At 46.4% G+C, this 20,361-nt stretch overlaps 1 protein-coding gene across 3 annotated transcripts in view; it reads right to left on the bottom strand.

The window, feature by feature from the left end:
- PDE6A (phosphodiesterase 6A) overlaps positions 1-20,361 on the bottom strand; it is a 64,786-nt gene that overhangs the window by 13,031 nt on the left and 31,394 nt on the right. The window contains exons 8-19 of one of the 3 annotated variants that reach the window (XM_045437390.1): positions 19,310-19,357; positions 16,010-16,159; positions 15,366-15,509; positions 13,669-13,734; positions 13,309-13,455; positions 11,921-12,028; positions 10,142-10,251; positions 8,559-8,646; positions 8,275-8,375; positions 7,750-7,857; positions 7,331-7,389; positions 7,151-7,230 (exon numbers count right to left, since the gene is read on the bottom strand). In XM_045437390.1, coding sequence (XP_045293346.1) covers positions 7,166-7,230; positions 7,331-7,389; positions 7,750-7,857; positions 8,275-8,375; positions 8,559-8,646; positions 10,142-10,251; positions 11,921-12,028; positions 13,309-13,455; positions 13,669-13,734; positions 15,366-15,509; positions 16,010-16,159; positions 19,310-19,357 — 1,194 coding nt within the window. In that variant the 3' untranslated portion in view covers positions 7,151-7,165. Of the gene's footprint in view, positions 1-7,150; positions 7,390-7,749; positions 7,858-8,274; positions 8,376-8,558; positions 8,647-10,141; positions 10,252-11,920; positions 12,029-13,308; positions 13,456-13,668; positions 13,735-15,365; positions 15,510-16,009; positions 16,160-19,309; positions 19,358-20,361 lie in introns of those variants that run through there. The other 2 variants (XM_045437380.1, XM_045437373.1) reach the window with 2 other exon arrangements.

Here is a 20,361-nt window from a genome sequence, read left to right as displayed (position 1 = left end):
CTCACAAAACTCAGGGAAACTCTTATATTTACCAGTTCATGATGGAGGATACACTTCCGGTATAGCCAATGGAAAAGAGGCCTGGGAGAAGGTATGGGGTGGGGGTGGGGCGCATTCAGAGTTTCCACACCCTCTTCAGACTTGTCACCCTCCCAGCACCTCCATGTGTTGAGCAACCCTGTAGCTCTTTGCGTTCTTTTGTCCAGAGGTTTCTGTGGAGGTTTTTATCGTGTAAGCCTTGGCCATCGGTGACTAACTCAATCTCCAGTCCCTGTGTTCTCCCCAGAGACTGGGGGTGGGGCTGAAAGTTCCAGGCTTCTATTCATGGCTTGGTCTTTCTGGTGATCAGCCCCCATCTTGAAGCTCTCCAGATCCCACCCAGAGTCACCTCATTAGAACAAAAGACGCTCCTATCACTCTTACCACTCGGAGAATTCCAAGGATTTTAGAGCTCTGTGCCGGGGAACTGGGTACAAAGACAAATACATACATCTTATCAAACCACAGTAAGCTCCCAACACCACTGCATGCTGTGAGCAGAACAGCACAGCACTCCATGCCCCAGCTCAGCCCCCATGATAATCCATAAGCGAGGGTTATGAGGTAGGGTCCTTCACGCTCTTTGAGCAGATGAGGAAACTGAGGCACAGAGAGGCGAAGTTACCTGTTCAAAGTCACACTAAGCAATAAGTGAGAGAGCTGAGACTTGAACCCTGGTGCCGAAGCCCTTCGTGTAACAGCCACACTCTACCCAGGTATGAAGCTCTAATTATATGTCATGTATGGACCCCAAGTTTGCTTCAGAGCTGTGGCTTTTGGTCAGGGACTATTTTTGTCCCTAGGGGTTATTTGGCAATGTTCGGAGATATTTTTGTGTATCGCAGCTAAAGAGGAGGTTGCCACGGGCATCTAGTAGACAGAGATCAGGGATGCTGTTAAACATCCTACAATGCACAGCTCTTTGCGACACAGAGTTGTCTCCAGACGTCAATAGTGTTCATACCTAACCTTAAGGTTGAGAAACCCTGCTTTACAAGTCTTCCAACATTCTACTCGGTGCCTACCTGAAGGATTTTGAAAACTGCTTCCTTTCTTACGCGTTTTTAAGTTGATGACTATTTCATCATGAGCTTAAATATTTGCAAAGGGTCTAATTTACAGCACATTGTAAATATTGGCATTTTAGAATGAAATTGTTACATCATTCTTTAAATACAGAGGAATCTAAAGGGCCTAGTAGTTTCGTATCAACCATCAGCCCATGATCCATTTAAAAACACACAAACAGGGGCGCCTGGGTGGCGCAGTCGGTTAAGCGTCCGACTTCAGCCAGGTCACGATCTCGCGGTCCGTGAGTTCGAGCCCCGCGTCGGGCTCTGGGCTGATGGCTCGGAGCCTGGAGCCTGTTTCCGATTCTGTGTCTCCCTCTCTCTCTGCCCCTCCCCCGTTCATGCTCTGTCTCTCTCTGTCCCAAAAATAAATAAAAAAACGTTGAAAAAAAAATAAAAAAAAAAAATAAAAACACACAAACAATGGGGCACCTGGGTGGCTCAGTCAGTTAAGCGTCTGACTTTAGCTCAGGTCGTGATCTCTCAGTTCATGAGTTAGAGCCCCGTGTCGGGCTCTGTGCTGACCGCTCAGAGCCTGGAGCTGCTTCAGACTCTGTGTCTCTCTCTCTCTCTCTGCCCCCCTCTCTCTCAAAAATAAATAATAAAACATTAAAAAAAATTTTTTTTAAATACACGGACAAGCTTTTCTTTAAGAGTCTGGGGTTTTACGTCTTTCCTTTTCACCATAAGCTTGTATTTCCCCTTGACTGCACTCACAGATTTTATCCTAATGTTTTATGCATGTGTGTATATGTACATGTGTATATATGCAAGTATATATGTGTCTGCATGTATATGTGTATATATGCATACCAATGAAAGACTCTCAAGCATGTAAATACACGAAGTCTTTCACGGACCACCATATCATACTTAATCTGCAACCAAATGTGCCCATTAATTGGAATGATATCACTGGAGATATTTTCTTTGACCATAGGCCTTCAAGTATTAAAACCTTTTTAAAATCTATTGTATTACACAACTAATCAATACAACAAAATATATTACCTGGCTTTAGAAATAATTATTAAATGCTCGAAGTAAATTTTTTTGGGAATTCATCTCTTAATGAGACGGGATGGGGCTATTTTTGGAACATCAGTTAATGAGTGTTTCTTCTTGCTAGACTAAGATAGGACTTAGCATGTGTTTTATGCCAATTTTTTAATTTTTATAGACGCAAGTAATTAGAAGCCGTGGGACTGGAAGTTTTGTTATAGTGATGTCACCCAATTCTTTCAGATCATCTGTGAAAAAAAGTGTACTGTGATCATTATTCTGAATGATCTATCAGCTGACAATTCAATTCGGTTCTCCTTCAATTTTGTTTGAGGCAAACCTTAGAATCATTCACTTCCTCAATTTCTGGGAAGCATGCCATTAAGATTTCACTAAGGCTCCTCGTTATGACTATTAATTACACCGCTGGCACTTTCTCTGAGGCATTCTGGTTAAGCCAAGATACTCAGAATGGGTGAGGTCAATTAAAACATTATTAATTTAAATGTATCTGCCAGGGGCACCTGGGTGGCTGAGTCAGTTAAACATCTGACTTTGGCTCAGGTCATGATCTCGCGGTTCGTGAGTTCAAGCCCTGCGTCGGGCTCTGTGCTGACGGCTCCGAGCCTGGAGCCTGCTTCGGATTCTGTGTCTCCCTCTCTCTCTGCTCATGCTCCCCTGCTCATGCTCTGTCTCTCTCCCCTTCAAAAATCAATAAACTTAAAAAAAATAAACAAATAAATATATCTTCCAGTGTTATATTTTTAATAAAATGCTTTTATCCTATAACAAGTTTTTTTTTTAACTTTTTAAATGTTTTTTTAAAATTTTTAATGTTTATTTATTTTTGAGAGAGACAGACAGAGAGACAGAGCATGAGCAAGGGAGGGCATAGAGAGAGAACCCAGAGCAGGCTCCAGGCTCCGAGCTGCCAGCACAGAGCCGGATGCGGGGCTCAAACTGACAAACCGCGAGATCATGACCTGAGCCGGAGTCGGACGCTTAACCGACTGAGCCACTCAGGTGCCCCTTTAATGTTTATTTTTGAGAGAGAGACAGAGTACAAATGGGGAAGGACAGAGAGAGTGAGAGACACAGAATCTGAAGCAGGCTCCAGGCTCTGAGCGATCAGCACGGAGCCCAATGCAGGGCTTGAACCCACAAACCATGAGATCATATCCTGAGCTGAAGTCGGATGCTTAACTGACTGAGCCACCCAAGTGCCCCCCATCCTATAACAGGTCTTAATTGTTCTCCTCAAAACTTAGAAGCTGCAGATTTGACTCATTGAACTTAAGGAAATGTTTGCCATATAACATAATTGGAAATGCCCGTCAGTTACTGTCCACTAAAGCAAGCAGACCAGACTTGTTTTTGTTAGAAAGAATCTGATTTGCTTTTCCAACCCGAATACGCATGACTTTATTTTGTAAAGAGGGAGAAGAGTAAGAGAACTGACAGTGTTTCACCTCCAGGGCTTTCTTAGGAAGATAATATTAAGAAAGAGAGTGCTGACTCCCTTGAGGCCATCAGAGCCCCTGTAATTCTTGGAAGGCTTTGGGCTGGGAGTGAGGGTAGGAGTGGTTCATGTACCTCAGTTTGAAGACTTCCAATTAAAACTACCTTGGCTTTTGCAATCAGTGAAGTCCTGTCTCTGGCCATTTTTTTGTTTTGAAGAGAGAGAGGGAGAGGATGAGTTGGGGAGACAGGCTGAGGGGGAGACAGGGAGAGAGAGAGAGAGAAAGAGAGAGAGAGAGAGAGAGAGAGAGAGAGAGAGAGAGAGAGAGAGAGAGAATCTCAAGCAGGATCCACACCCAGCATGGAGCCCAACAAGGAACTCCATCCCATGACCCTGGGATCATGCCCTGAGCTGAAATCAAGAGTTAACCGACTGAGCCACCCAGGCACCACCCCCTTCTTAACATATTATTATAATTTTTAATGTTTATTTATTTTTGAGAGAAAGGGGGATGGGCAGCGAGAGGGGGACAGAAGATCTGAAGCAGGCTCCGCGTTGACAGCAGAGAGCCCGACTTGGGGCTCGAACTCACAAACCGCAAGATCATGACCTGAGCTGAAGTTGGACACTTAACCGACTGAGCCACCCAGGCACCCCACCATCCCCTTTAAAACAAAATTAAATATTGGGTCTTGGAAACCCTCCCTATCATTCTTGGTAACGTCTGTATGACATCCCATTTGTATAAAAGTACTGTCACGTGGTTAACCCGTTCCCGCATCAGTGGTTATTTGTTTCCAGTCTTCTCCATGATTAAAAATAGTGCTGCAGTGAGGAGCTGTGTACAAAGGCACACACGGCTGGCACACGTGTGGGAGACTGTCTGGAGGGTGCAACCCTGCACGTGGACTTGCCGGGCCAGAGGCTGAGCATTTACACATTGACAGGAAGTGCCCTCCACAGAGGCTGCCTCTGTTTACACTCCCACCAGGGAATCGGACTGCCCGGTGCCTCTCGCTCGGTCCAGCGCGGTGGGCTAGCAGACGTTTTCATTCTTTGCCAGTAGGAAGGGTGAAAAATTATAGGTCGCTGTGGTTTTATTTTGCATGTCTCTGATTATGAGTAAGGTCATCACCTTTTCATGTTTATTTCCCTCTGTAATTCCTTTGCTGGGAAATGTCTCGGGAAAACGAGGCTTGTGCCCACTTTTCTAATGGATTAGTCTTTTTCTTGAATCGTATGAACACTGTGTTTCCTAAGGAAGTGAACTCTTCTTCTGTCAGCAGTTTCGTCGGATGTATTTCCCCAGCTCACCGCTTGCATTCTGACATCGGCTGTGCATTCTTGCGTGTGTTGTGCAGAAACCCCTCATTTTTATGTAGTTGAATTTATCAATCTATTTATGACTTTTGAGTTTCACGCCACACTTTGGAAAGCTCACTCTGAAATTGTTCCTTTTAATTCTACCATGCTTCCCCCCCGCTCATTTTTTTGGGTTTGTTTTCTCATTATTTTACAATCCTTGATTCATCTGGAACTTATTTTCCTATGGGAGTGAGATAGCGATCCAGGCTTGTGATCACCTGTGGTATAATACAAAATTGCATTGGTCTTTGTTTCTGGTTCCTGGAACAAAGCTTCCCAAACTCTTGGAATTTCCCAAGTGACAGGAGTGTCCTTTATAGAGAGCCCACTGTGGGTTTAGGTTAATGACCATGATTTAGTGTGGGGTCCCTAGATAGGCTCAGGTGGGACTGGACACTAGCAAATCCAAGCAAATGGAGGCCTGGAAATTTCAGCCCCACCCATCAACCTCTGTGAAAGGCTGGGGGTAAGGGAACGGTAGATTGACTCTATAAAACTTGGACAATGCAATTTTCTGAGCCTCCAGGTTGGTGGAGCACCTCAGTTCCATAGAGACAGAAGCTCCTGGGTTAGTGACCTTTCTGGACCTCGCTCCGTGTATCTCTTTGGCTGTTTTTCTGTATCCTTTATAATATCCTTTATCGTCAACTGATAGATATTAGCAAATGTTTCTCCGAGTCCTGTGAGCTGCTTTAGCAAATTAATAGAACCCAAGGAGGGGGTCATGGGAACCTCCGATTTATAGCCAGGTGGTCAGAGCAGAGGTAGCAACCTTGACCTGCAGTTGGTGTCAGAAGGGGGCCGTCTTTGTGGGACTGGCCCTTAACCTGTGGGCTCTAACGCTACCTCCATACAGACAGTGTCAGAATTGAGTTAAATCGGTAGGACACTCAGTCTGGGTGTCCGTTTCACCAAGAAAGGGAGGAAAAAACCCATCAGACTGCCTTAGGGTCCCAACGTCATTTGTGAACTTGTCCCTTTCTTCGCTGGTAAAAGATCCACTTCTAACACAGGCATAGTCTTCAGAGTCTGCCCCGTGGACCTGTCTTACTAATGCCTAGGACTGAACTGCCTTTAGTCCTTCTGGTTCCTATCATTACTCTTCTGTTTCAGAATTTTCTGGTCATTCTTGCATACTTATTTCTCAATAAGAATTTTGGAATTGCTTCCTAATGATCCCCAAAATAAAGTAGGTGTATTTTCCTTGGAATCGCCCTAAGTGAATAATTAATTAGGGAGAATAGACCACATTTAATATTAAGTGCCCCTAGCCAAGAACAGGGTGTTCTTTCCATCTGTTCAATTTTTCTGCGGCGCCACTTTGAAATGTCCAGTCGGGCAGCTCCTGGGAGCAACCATAGCCTGAGGGTGCCCCCTTGATCACTGGGAACAGGTCACACAGCTCCCCAAGATCAACGGATCTGCCTGGTTGGACAGCTGCAAGGCTGAGGGAAGGACAACTTGTGATTTGCCCCTCCTCCCTGAGCCTGTCCCAGCAGCCCCCTCTTCTCTGTTTTAGGGTCTTGCAACATTTGTGATTTAATCAAGCCTCATCTCCACGGGGGCATCTGGGGATAAAGCCTGATACTTCCTTGCGGACTGGTCAAGCCTGGTCTTCCCTGACCATCGATACCTAGGACTCATCACACGGGAGCCAGGGGATCATTTGGCTTGGGCCACATCATCACAAGAGGCCTCAAATTTACACTTCTCACCCCAACATCATTTGAGGTGACTCACAGAGGCACACGGAGGGAATTGAAAGAAGGTATTCAATAGAAAACTTAAATGTGAGTCCCATTACCAGACCTCATGCCAGCCAGGCACTATAAATCTGACATAAATCATGTACCTGATGTGTGAATAGCAGAGTTATATTGCAGGACATTGCCATATATAAAGGAATGCAAAAAAAATTGTCAGCATATTAAAAAAGATTTTAACGTTTATTTATTACTGAGAGACAGAGAGAGACAGAGCATGAGCAGGGGAGGGGCAGAGAGAGGAGGAGACACAGAACCCAAAGCAGGCTTCAGGCTCTGAGCTGTCAGCACAAAGCCCGACGCGGGGCTCGAACTCACAAACCGTGAGATCGCGATCTGAGCTGAAGTTGACACTCAACTGACTGAGCCACCCAGGTGCCCCTAAACCTACATATTTTTATTGACACATAGATATCACTCAAATCATCATTGGTATAATGCTTGGTGTTTTATCAAAACCTTTAAAGTTATATCACCTCACTACCAAAATTCTGACTCTTATGATAGAAATACTTCAAATGTGATGCTTTTTCTATACAGAAAAATAAAACAATAATATTTTGTTATAAAATACAAAATCTTGTTAATAAAATACATTGGTTTGTATTTTAGTGCAAAAATTAAACACGCACCATAATATCTGCAATTCTGTCCTGGCAAAGCTTCAGTTTTTTCCTGGGTTGGAGGCCTCCTAAATGGAAGTGTCCCAGGGCTCTCTTGACCCCAGGCCTTGCTGCCCTGTCAGTGCAGCATCCCACTTTAGGACCCTGGACTTCAGAAAATCAGGGTTTGGGGTGCCTGGTTGGCTCAGTTGGTTAAGGGTCCAACTTCGGCTTGGGTCATGACCTCATGGTTGATTAGTTAGTTCCAGCCGCACCTAGGGGTCTGCGCTGTTTCAGATCCTCTGTCTCGCTCTCTCTCTGCTCCTCCCCCCCATCCCATGTGCACGTGTGCACTTTTGCTCTCTCTCTCTCTCTCTCTCAAAAATGAACATTAAAAAAAAAAGAAAGAAAGAAAAGAAAACCAGGGTTTAAGCCCCATCTTAACTCACATAACAATTTCCTTCCGGGTCTGCTCCAGCATCATGTACTGTGTCCACTCCTGCTCAGTTTCATATGTCTTAGACTGATCCACGATCTTTTGGAACATTGTCCTCTTCCTGCAAAATAGACCAGTTCGTTGAAGGAGCTCATCTCAGAATAAGGCAACACCCTGGCTTCTAACACTGGCTGTTTCAGACAGAGGCTTATTAAAGCAACGTAATTAACAACAACGACAACAAATTTTAACGAACCAAGGCCTGAGAATCAACACCTAGGTTCTAACCCAGACCCTGTCACCAATTTGTTGCCTGATCTCACTCAGCAAATCTCTTTCCCTAGATTTCAGTGTCCCGTGGATACAATGGGGGTAACAATACCGAACTCCCGGGGATGTACTCAGAGTTAATGTTCCACAGCACAAGTGTTGCGCCCGGCACACAGTACATGTTAAATGAGTTAGAACTACGGTGTTTGTTATTATCACGTTCATTGTTATTGTTATTCTTGTTCTTGAAAAGGAAAGAAATACCAACTTGAAATACAGGGCAAGGTCTGTGGCGATGATTGCAATGTCCATCATGTGGATTGCATGCTCGTGCTGCCTGCGATTGAGGTTTTGAAAGATATTCAGGCTCTAAAGAGAAAATCATAGAAGAGATGTGATGCTGGCGGGCCAGCCACGCAACTACTGATGATGACCCCAGCTGTTTGGAGAGGCAGCCCAGGCCAATGGGAAGAGTGCTGCTTGGCCACACGGAGGCTTCTTGTGAAATGGGGGCTCCCGGCAGCCAACGCAGAGGGCCCCCACCCATCCTACCTCATCTCTCAGCAACGTTTTGCCAAACTCCAAGTGGTGTCTTTCCAAGATGGAGGACCCATGGAGCTTGGCCAGTGGATTCTGGGATCTGAATGGGAGAGAAAGAGAGACACACGCACACACACACACACACACACACACACACACACACAGAATCAGCACGGAAGGGCCAAGAAGGAGGTCGAGCACATCATCCAGTCCCATCCCCTCCTAATTCTGCAGGCAGAGAGGCTGAAGGCCAGAAATGGGAAAGAGATGGTCACACAGCGAGACCACATCAGGTCTCCTAAGTCTCCACAACTGATTCCGAGCCTCTTTCAGTTACGGTCTGTTGAGTAGTGTGTGCCCCCAAAGCACAAACATACAGAATACCCCATGCAGTTTCAGGGATTTATGGATTCCCTGTAATCATCCATGACATTGGCACTGGGCCATACTTTAAAGGTCACCAAGCCCTAGATGTGACACTCGGAGTTTTAGGGGAAGCCATTGAATTCCCACAAGCAATGTGTTTATGCATGTTTTATTCATTAAATATTTGTTGAGTGCTTACTAAGTGCAAGCACTGAGCTCAGTACTTAGCTTCCCGCAAGGTAAAATGTACACACAATCTCTAGCCTCAGATTGGACTGTTCTAGCATCTATTTATGATTTATAGGCTGTGGGCCCCGGGCCGATCCTCTGTTTCCTCATCCATAATATGAGCATAACACTAGTCCCTGCTCTACCCAGCCTACACGGTGGTCGTGAAGGTCCACCAAGGCCGTGGTTCAAGGACCACGTTTCAGAGGCTGTCTGGAGTGTAAGCTCGATGAGGACAGGGGCTAGGTCTGTTTTGCTGCCATGGTACCTCCTTTGCCTACCTCCTAGGGCCTACCACACTCACACTAGGAGCATTACAAAATACAAAGTGAATGAATGAACCAGCATCAGTTCATATTCGTAACATTTGGTTTAAATGAGTTCAGCACCTGGGGAAGGAGGAGAGGGAGGGAGTTTAATATATTACCGCTATAACAAATTACTATAAATTTATTGGCTTAAAACAATAAGGATCTATTATCTTACAGCTCTGGAGTTCAGAGTAAGATGCATCCACAGAGCTACTTTCCTTCTGGAGTCTGTAGGGGACAATCTGTTCCCCTTGCCTCCTAGCTTGTAGAGGCCACCTATATTGCTTGGCTGTGGCCCATCCTTCTCCTCTCTGAGGAGAAGCATCCTCTCTCTCTCTGACCTTCTGTCTCCCTCTTACAAGGACTTTTCTAACTACATGGGGCCCACTGGGAGAATCCAGGATAACCCGTATATTTTAAGATCTTTAATCACTCCTGTGACGTCCCTTTTGAATACAAGGCAACATAGTCCCAGGATCCAGGCATTGGGGCATGGACATATTTAGGGGTCATTATTCTGTCTATCACAGGAGTTTACGCAGGAGGAAGAAGGGCAGGAGGAAGAAGGAAGCTGTGAACTGTGGGACTCCCCCTTAGCCAGTGAGTCAGTCTGTCTGAGAGCCTTTCAGATCTGGGTAATGAATCCCAGGAGTGGGAGGTAGAGGGGGCGGGCAGTAAGGGCCAACTCACTTCATCTGGTAGAGGTTGTTGGTGCCTCTGTGGTCAATGTCATGGCAGAAGGCAGCGGTGACCATGGCCAAGGCCTCTAGGTCCGTGAAGTATCGCTTCAGCTTTCCCGTCTGGAAGAGTAATCAGAGGGTGCCACTCACTCCTTTCTTGCAGGGGTGGGGAGCAGAGCAGGTGTGAGGGCCAGGGCCTGGTGCTTAGAAACACAGGTGTAACCTTGACTCTCCCCCTGGCACAACAGCATGACCAGATGTTTGGCTGGGACTGGGGGTTTTTCTGGGATGTGGGACTTTCCATGCTCGAACTGGAACAGTCCCAGGCAAATGAGGATGGCTGGTCACCTTACTCCTGAATGACCTTACATGGTCCCATCTCCCCCTGGTCCTCAGTATCCCAATCTGCACACTGGAGGAGGAGGGCATTGGACTAGATGGTCGTTGAGAAATCACAACTGTCAGGTTTTAGGATCCAGACAGTTTTTGAACTTGCCCGGACTGGCAAAGCAAACCATCCAAACCGGTCTATAGTTTAAGCACAGCCCAGGAGAATCCTCCCTCACATACTGCTTGTTTATGCTGGGTGTCAGACTAAAGGGTGGGGAAGAGCTCGCGAGACGTGATGCTGACTCTGTGACTTTAAGAAATAAATCAAGTCTCTGTGGTATCACTGTCACCTTCTGTGGTGGCCTGGCCAGAATCCCTGCCTCCAGGCCCCAGTGCTTACTCTGGCCTGACCGTTCCAGCCGTGAGAGAAGAAATGCGGATGAGTGGGGCTGGACAAGGGCAGAGATTTGCATCATAATCTGAATGGGACACACTTTTACATGAAATATCTCTGAACCGTCTGAGCCAAAACGGCTGACACAGGTACACATAGGCACGTCCACCCAAGGACGCTGGGGCAGTGTCTGTCACCGTGAAAGATCAAAGACCACCCCTGTGTCTAACAACAGGGGGCTGGGCACAGAAATTATGGTATGTCTGAACAATATAGGATACTATGCGGCCATAAAATTCTATCGTGGAGAAGCCTCGAAAACATTATGCTGAGTGAAAGAAGCCAGACACAAAAAGGCTAATACTGTACGAGATTACTTACCTGAGGTACTTAGGGTAGTCAAATTCATAGAGGCAGAAAGGAGAAAAGAGGTCACCAGGGGCAGGGAGTGGGGAACGGGGAGTGGTGGTTTCATGGGGACAGAGTTTCTGTTTGGGAAGATGAAAAATTCTAGAGGTGGATTGTGGTGATGTTTGCACAACACTGGGAACGTGGTTAATACCACTGACTGATCTGTACACCTAAAAGTTGTTTAAATGGTAAGTCTCCTGTCATGTATATTTTACCGCAATAACACATTAAACATATGAAGAATGGGATTGATATGCTTATATTTTTTCAAATGAAAAAAGCATTTTAAAGGATATTATTATTCAATTGGCTCTAAATAAAATAAACCGTGTGTGCGTGTGAGTGTGTGTGTCGGTGTAAAAATACATCTCGACGCTTCTAGAAGAAAACGCGGAAGGCGTTGTGCCATGGTTCTCTCTAAATAACTGGACTGGGGTTGGGGTTAGCCTGCATCTTTCCTTCGCTTTTTATTTTACACGATTCTCTGTGCTCGGAATTCATAGATGCTAAGCATGTACTCTTTTTGCATCAGTTTTGAAAAGCAACAAATCGAGAGCAATGCTGCGGCCGCTGGGTGGAGGCGCAGAGGTCGTCTGGTGTGATGGGAGCCCCAGCTGCCACCATCCTGCTGCCATCCCACCGCCGCCGCCGTACCACCAGCAAGGAGAACATGGTCTGCCCCACGTTGAAGCCGTGCCGCCAGTTGTGGTAGGTGATCCTGCGGTAGCCCTTACTCAGCGAGTACATGAATCGCACCAGCGCCTGCGAACACATGCGCAAGAGTGAGGTCTGGAGCCCCACCTCCTGAGGGAGTCTCCCCAGCAGTGAGGCCTGGGGCCCCGCCTCCTGAGGGAGGTCCCAAGCCGTGAGGTCTGAGGCCCCGCCTCCTGAGGGAGGTCCTCCAGCAGTGAGTTCTGGGGCCCCGCCTCCTGAGGGAGGTCCTCCAGCCCCCACACTGGACAGGAGCGGGCCAGCAATAGCTGCAGTCCTGCCGTGAGAGCACTTTGCAAGCTGCTAAATCTTAGGAAAATGGATGTCGTTATGAAACCAGGTAGATGTAAGTCACTCCACTTACTCCACTAGTTAACCTTCATCAATGTTTCCCAAACTGTGCCCCGGGAGAGCTACTGTCCTGGGAGATGCTGTCAGGAGCTTTACCCGAGAGGAAAACAAAAGGAGTCTCTAAATCAGTGGGTCTCCAACTTGAGTGCCCATCAGAATCACCCAGAAGGCTTGTTAACACACACAATTTCTGATTCATTAGAACTGGGAGAAGGTGTGTGTGCGTGTGTGTGTGAGAATTTGTGCTACTGGGGCCCCTGGATGGCTCAGTACGGTTAAGCTTCCAACTTCTGCTCAGGTCACGATCTCACGGTTCGTGAGTTCAAGCCCCGTGTTGGGCTCTGCGCTGACAGCTCAGCCTGGAGCCTGCTTCGGATTCTGTGTCTCCCTCCCTCTCTCCTTCTCTGCTCCTCCCCTGCGTGTGCTCTCTCTCTCTCATTAATAAATAAACATTAAAAAAAAAGAGAGAGAGAGAGAGAATTGGCGCTGATACATTCTCAGGTGGTGCCGATGCGGTTTGGGGCAGCACTTTGAGAACCACTGTTTTAATCAAACAAATCCGGGAAATTCTGCACGGAACACACCCCCAGCCCCACCTTCACTGTCCCTCCCCCAACCACCTAGATTCCCAGCACACTGAGAGGAATCCTGCAGGGGAAGAGTCCTGTTGGAACTGGTTTGACCCGCCTTTCCCACCTTTGTTTGATTATAAGCAGCCATTGATTCACAGCCTCAGAACTCAGTGCCTTACAACCCACCTCAAGAAGCAATGCCCCCAAAACACCACAGTTCAGAGGAACTGTAGGTCTCTTTTCTGATACATGACTCATCTGTGCAACATGACTAATGCTTTAAATCCTACAAGCTGAGGGCGCACTGTTTTTGAGGCTTTGCAGATTGAGTTAAAGAAAAAAAAAAAAAAAAAGCAAGCAACAAAAGAAAAGAAAAAAGGAAATCAGAGAGGTTTATTTAGACCTTACCTCCTGAGGAATGTGAAATTTATCTACCACTTTGAGCTCATAGTACATCTGTATCCCACATTTCACTAGCTCCAGCTCTGTCAGGGGCAAGTCGCTGAAGTGGAATTTATTAATTTCATATTTCTCCGCATCTGGCAGCTCTCCTTGCTGGGTAAGGAACAGAGGCAAGTGGTTGGAGCACATGAAGCGTTCCTGGGTCTCTCCCCCACCCAGCCCCGTCCCCATCCTGCGTCTGCCGGGAGGATCAGAGCAGAGTGACAAGGGTCCTGCTTTGCAGAGACAGCCCCCCACCACGCGCATGCTCAGGGCGCACCCTGCAAGAGTCACCCGCGAGGGCCAGGGATGCCCTGCCCTGCTCACCAGGATCTCAGCGAGTTCCTCTTCCTCACATTCCCATGGCTCCTTCCCGTACACCTCTCTGGTTTTCTGCCAGGGCCCAAAATAGAGAGAAAAAAAAAAATCAGTTGCTTTATCTGGGGTCTCCATGTCCCTCCGCTTTCCATTTCCATTCCCTTTCCTCCAATTCACACACAAAGCATGCAACTAAACTAAATCATGCATGTAAGTCATTTAGTGCAGTGTTAGGCACATCGTAAGCACTAGAATTAAATAATGTTGTTGCTGATATTCTTGTCGTTATTATTACTGACTTGGAGTCAGAAGGTCTTGTTCATGGTTCTGGCTTTTCTTCTGGCTGTGTGACTCAAGGCAAGTTTCTTCCTTCCCTGGGCCTGTTGCACCACGCACGTGCCAGAGGAGGCGGGGGTGGGGGTGGGGGTGGGGGGGGTGGGGACCTAGACCCAGTTGCTTGTTTCTGATTAACTGGTTCACTGAAGCTATGCTTGCGTAGTGCCCACATACCCATCACTTGGCTGAAATCATGAACTGAGACAAGCGAATTGTGAGTCAATTCATCCACACTAGATGTTTTCTCCTTTGAATGTATCAGTTATTGAGATGAAATTATCAAAGGTGTTGTGATACGTTCCCAGCTTAAGAAATCACTTCTGAAAACATTGGCCTGTCTTGTTTCAACTTGCGAGGTCTATAAGCAAGGTTTTGGGAGCTTAGCTGGGCATCCTATCCAACGCCATTTGGCTAACTCAGTTTACTTCTAAGATCGTGGTCTTTTTGAGAACAAAATCCCAGTGATGATGAATCACTAATTCCCACGTGTCTTTGAAAGCGCCTCATCCAATTTCCTACCCCAGGCAGGACTCTCCTCTATAGCATCCCTGGCAAATTCACATCCAGCCTCTACTTGGATGCCTCTCTTGACAGGGTGCTCACTACCTCACAAGGCAGTCCATTCATAAGAGTGGTAGAGAATTTGCTCATTATTCGGACAAAGGTTGAGTGAGACCTATTTAATGAGTGAGACCTATTTAATGTCCTCTGGGTGATTAGGGGACAAGTTACCTCCCCCTTGGGGGCCTCAGTTTCTTCATATCTACGGTGGGGATAGAAACCCTTACCCTGCCCACCTTAGTGGGCCATTGTGAGTGTCAAACGATATCATAAGTGTAAAATTGCCTCATACACTGCAACGTGGTTAAACTATGTGAGGACTGCCTACTAACCTCCAACTCCTTCTGTCATACTTCATTGCTCACCAAACTCCTCTGCGATCTGATTGGGTTTCTACATGAGTCAACCCCCTAGAGGGAGTCTCTGAGAAACTGACCATCGTCCATTGGGCTGTCAGATAGAGATTCCTCTGAGAGTAGAGGCTGTGGTTGGGCGACTCTATCTCGCCTACCAAATCAGCCCTCGGCACAGTGAAAAACGGAATTTCTAGAGCTGTGAAGCCAAGATCTGGCCCTACGACTGAGGTGATGCGTGAGGGACAGCTGTCCCCAAGCCACACAGGGCAGCCATTTTGTGTGACTTTCTGATATGCATGGATCCATCCATCCATCCGACGTGAGGGGCCAGGCGCATCCCCGTGGAAGGCAAGCCTACCTGTCTCTGCCTTCATGGAGCTTTAGTATTGCTCTGACCACATCTCCAGGATGCAGTGGCTGCTAGAGCAGAAACAATAGAAGAGCTTTACCCACCAGGATTGTCTGGATCTCTTCGTTGTCACACTTCACGTGGTATTTTACCATGTCCTGGAAAATGTCCTTCCTGTTTTCAAGTTTGTTCATTGACTCATAGGTGTCGGGATTTAAGACGGACCAGCCCAGGAACTGAGCCAAAGACTGCAAGGAAGGAAAAAGAAGCATCAGAGGCAGAACACCCAGGCTTGATCCTGCCTCTGCAGTTGAGGCCAAGGCTTGAAGATTCCATTTCCTCGGCCGTGAGGTGGGTTCGATAAGCTGGGTGCTGCCCTCCTCAAAGAGATGTTGCGAGGATAAGAGAAAACGATGGACGAGAACGCGCTTTCTAATAAAGCACCAACACAGATAAAGCACCTAATACCTTCGCACAAGGGGAACGTGTTGGGCCTGTGTGGGGGCAGGAGGTAGTCTCATTTTGACTGTGATCCTAAAAACGCTGAAAGGTGAAGTTTGTTAATTCAAAGTGGTTTTAAGGGGAGTGTGGGTTTCTCTGACGACACGGGCAATGCCGAAGTGAGGGCGAAGAAAGCGGACATTGAGGCAGAGTCGGGGGAGCGGCTACAAGGGGTGAGGGTCCCCCAGCACGCTTGCAACAAGCCACCTCGGACACCCCACGGGAAAGGCCTCCTCGCAAACCATACCTCCATGAGGGTCTCGTCCATCTCATCGAAGGGTTTCCCATCTTTGCGATTGTAAAACGTGGCCACCCCAACAATCTCTTCCTTCTTGTTCACAATTGGCATAGAAAGGACATTCTTGATCATCCATCCGGACTCATCCAGAGGCTCTTTCTGCAAGAGAAGCCAGAGTGGGTTACACATTTGTTGCTCGGGAGGACCTTTCATTCAGAAGTCTGGACAGAACTGGGCCTAGAAATGGCGGTCAGAGGGGCGCCCGGTGGCTCAGTAGGTTAAGCGTCAGGCTCTTGGTTTCGGCTCAGGTCACGGTCTCACGGTTTCGTGAGTTCGAGCCCCGCGTCGGGCTCTGTGCTGACGGTGTGGAGCCCGCTTGGGATTCTCTGTCTCCCTCTCTCTCTGCCCCTCCCTCACTAGCGCCGTCTCTGTCTCTCTCAAAATAAATAAATAAACTTAAAGAAAAAGAAATAGCCAGAAAAGGACAAGGGAACAATAATTCGGTCTGCTCATTATCAACAACATATGCAAAAGAGAGGAAACTAAAGATGATCAAAGGGGTTCAGATGTGTTTAAACAGGCAATGTAGTTCACGTGACTCTGGGCATCACAACTTTCAGACTTTCTGCCACACAGGCTATTTAGGTATATTTAAAAAGTGCCCGTGCTTTCCAGGTAATACGTACAAAATGAAAACTGCAAAACAGCTAGGGACTCTGCGGGCAGGTGGGCAACAAGCCTATCGAATCAGATTGTAGCTGTGTAAACAAAACCCTTGGCTCCTCTCTGTGCTTTGTTTTTCACCTGTCTATTTTGGCAACAGATTAAAGTCGTCTAGAGTGTTTCACCTGCTTCTGATTATTCGCAGATACAGTCTCTCTCTCTCTCTCTCTCTCTTTCTCTCTCTCTCTCAAGCCACCAAGTGCCGGAATGTGCTTAACAACGCCACAATTAAAGGTTTTGTTTGTTTGTTTAGCTCTTGACTCTTGACTCTTGACGTGACTTTCTGTTACTTTTGGCATGTCATCTTATCTCGGTGGGTCTCAACTTTCTCCTCTGTAGATGGGGACGGTAGCAAGAATATGTGCCTCGTGGAACATACGAGAAAACGGAGGTGAAATTTCTTGGTCAATCTCAAGGTCCCCTTTGTGAGTCATTTTCCATCTGTCAGAGCCTCATTTTCATCATTTATAACAAGAGGACGACTGGACAAGGTAATTTCTAGACTCTTTTTCTGCCAATTCATAAAATATCAGACATTTTATAACGTGCAAGAAACTGACCTAGAAGCTGAAAATAAAACAAGGTGAATAAGGCACAAAGGTTGTCCTCAGGTTGCTTGTAATCTAGAAGGTCAAGGAGCAACTGCACTACACGTGGGGAGTTTGTTATGATACTGGGGGAACCAGAGAAGGGAAGGAAATCAAGGAAGACTTCCTGTACTTGGAGAGTCTTCTAGTTTGAAAGTTCCAAGATTCTTTTTTATTTTAATGTTTTTTTATTTTTGAGAGAGAGAGACAGAGACAGAGACAGAGCACAAGGAGGCGAGGGGCAAAGAGAGAGAGAGACACACAGAACCCGAAGCAGGTTCCAGGCTCTGAGCTGTCAGCACAGAGCCCCACGCAAGGCTCGAACTCATGATCCGCAAAATCATGGCCTGAGCCGAAATCAGACGCTTAACTGACTGAGCCACCCAGGGGCCCCAGAAAGTTTCCAAGATTCTTAAGATGGTGAGATGATGACGAGGATAATGACCACGACAACAACGACAGTGGTGATGATTTCAGTAACGCTGGAAACATGAGTTCTAGGTCTGCCTTCCCCGCCCCCCACCCCCCCAGCTCTCTACTTAACCTTTGGGGAAGTTCTTCCTTCTGAAGGCCATGATAAGGAGACAGCTTATTATTGAAAGCAAAATGAGAAAACATTAAAGATTTTTTAAGCAGAGAAGGTACTTGATGCAACCCATGTTTCCAAAACTGCTCAAACTACTTTGTAGAGAATGAGTTGGAGGAGGAAGACTAGAATCTAAAATTGAGATCAGATTTGATTTTTTCATGTGGGTACGTGCAATTAATTGAGTAGAGACCAAGTTCTGTACGGATATCATCAGGTTAGCAACACGTGACAACAGTTTGGGCTTGTCCCATGGTCATGGTCAAAACCCTAAACCAAGACGTGCAACTTTAGCTTTGGAAGGATAGTCTCACGAAGCTCTTTCAACATGCTCTTCAAGGAGTAAAAAAAAATAATTCATGAATTTTTCTAAGAGACATTTTTATTTTCTTCTTAGTTAGTTCCTGATTGCTAATGATTTGTTTTTCTTATATCGAGTGTGCTAACCTCAACAAATATTTACAGGAGCTGGAAATATCAAGAAAGATAAGGTCCAACCATTGGCCAAAGGAAGCTGATATTTTGCTGAGGAGAGTTAATCTGAAATCAAGGAAGGGTAATAAAAGATAAGGAAGGGAAATATAGTAGGAGAGAACTCCCCGGCATGGTTTTCCAGGCCATGCGTCATCTGGCCTTAGTCTACTTCTCTAGAATCTTCTCTTGGCACTTTCTGATCTGCCTCTGACTCAAATCCATTGGTCTACTGTAGGTCCTTCCAACAAGCCCTCTCCCTCCTGCAGTCTTCTCCCCTTTCTTTGCTGCCCAAACATAATTTCTCAATTATTATTCCTTGATTAATTCCAGATTAAGTCAGGTCTCCAGAGAGATCCCTTCCTCTGTCCCTCTGTCCTCTGAACAGCACTCCATGGCCTTTCTCCCCATATAATCATGAGCCCTCTTGAGATAAAGACCATGTCTGTCTGGTCCACTATGGCAGCCACTGTAGCACTGTGTCAATTCCTGGCACAGAGGGTGCCCTTCATAAACATTCGTAGAAAAGACGGGCAAAATCAAATGGAGTGTTAAACAATATTCCATGAAAAGCCCAAGGAGACAGAAATGATATTAGCCAGAAGAAACAGAATAAAACTCCATGGAAGTTTCATAGCGTTTGAGGTTGTATTGAAGGGCAGAGAGGATTTGGGCAGGACACGATAGTTGGGGGGTAGGGGAACAGCATAAACAGAGGTCCTGAGGCCAGAAAGCAAAGGGTGTGAACATTAAAACCAAACGGGACCTTGGAATTTACCAGACTAACTCTCTCCCCACTTCCATGGGCACATGACTTTTTTCCATCCACATTTTCACTTTATCGAGACTGCCTCCCAATAAATAGACGGATTTTAATGTATTCTACTCCTCTTGGGGGGAAAAACATCATATGACTAAGAGATCAAACAAAAAATGACTTGCCTGGAATTCAAAAAAGTCCTCCGCAGGCGCATTCATGATGTTGCAAATCTGAAAGCCATGAGGAGGAATAATAGAGCTGTGATTAGTCGCGATAGCATACCTAGTGAAGCCCTGCTTTCAGAAATGCTATGTCCTTGCCCAAGGCGTTCACATTCTTTTCATTAGGTAGACATGCTCAAGATGGCTTTGAATGATTAACTGAGGTTATTGGACAGAAAAGCTACCTGGACGAACATTAGTTCTTGCCATTTGCTTCCTCAGTCATTTCTAAGCTTTGAAAGAAATTAAGGCTACAATTTGTCATTGTTAACAGCTGCATAGTATCTCATTTTCTTGTCCCCCTTTTGCTGAATGTTTGGGTGGTATCCCGTTTTTGTTACTATTAATATAAGTAATGCTACTCTAAGCATCTTTCAGTCCGTTACATTTGGGTTTGGTATTGTTTGTTTTGTTAAGGAAAGAGTTTTTTTCTGGGGGCATAAACCCCAAAGTAGAATGAGAAATAAAAGTGTTGTAGCTCTGGTTTTATATTGCCACATTTGTCTCCTAAAAATTGAACTAGTTAACCCTACCATATGGATGGGACGTACCTCACCCCTCCAGAGCCCTGCCCTTGGGGCCACCATGTACAGTTGCATGGTGTGCACACTGCACAAAAGCACACCACTGAAGGTTGCCTGGGAATTAAACTCCAGCTTGTTCTTGACTTGCAGAGAGATGCTCCTAGTCTTTTTCTTATCACCCACTGAGAAGGCATGCTTTTTCCAAGTTCTCAAAAAGGCACCCAAAGGATTTGAAGTGACCCTGCCTGTCCCATTGGCCGTGACCATCATGTGGTCTCAGAGGGTGAGCTGTCTGTCTGCTTACCTACTGCTGCATCCCTCTGGCCTCTCTTCGGACCATTTCCATCAGTTGCCGTTGTTCTCTCCTGACCCCTGACCTCTCTGAGGGCTCCTTCCCTCAGCCACGAGCTTGCTTGAGTCTCTCCCATCCTTGAACGTGAAATCTCTCTTCACCCAAACACGGTCCCAGTAGCAACCCACCCAGGCTTT

The sequence above is a fragment of the Leopardus geoffroyi genome, chromosome A1 (assembly GCF_018350155.1).
Source record: "Leopardus geoffroyi isolate Oge1 chromosome A1, O.geoffroyi_Oge1_pat1.0, whole genome shotgun sequence".
In the NCBI taxonomy this organism is placed as follows: domain Eukaryota; kingdom Metazoa; phylum Chordata; class Mammalia; order Carnivora; family Felidae; genus Leopardus; species Leopardus geoffroyi.
This window is presented reverse-complemented; position numbering and strand designations above follow the sequence as displayed.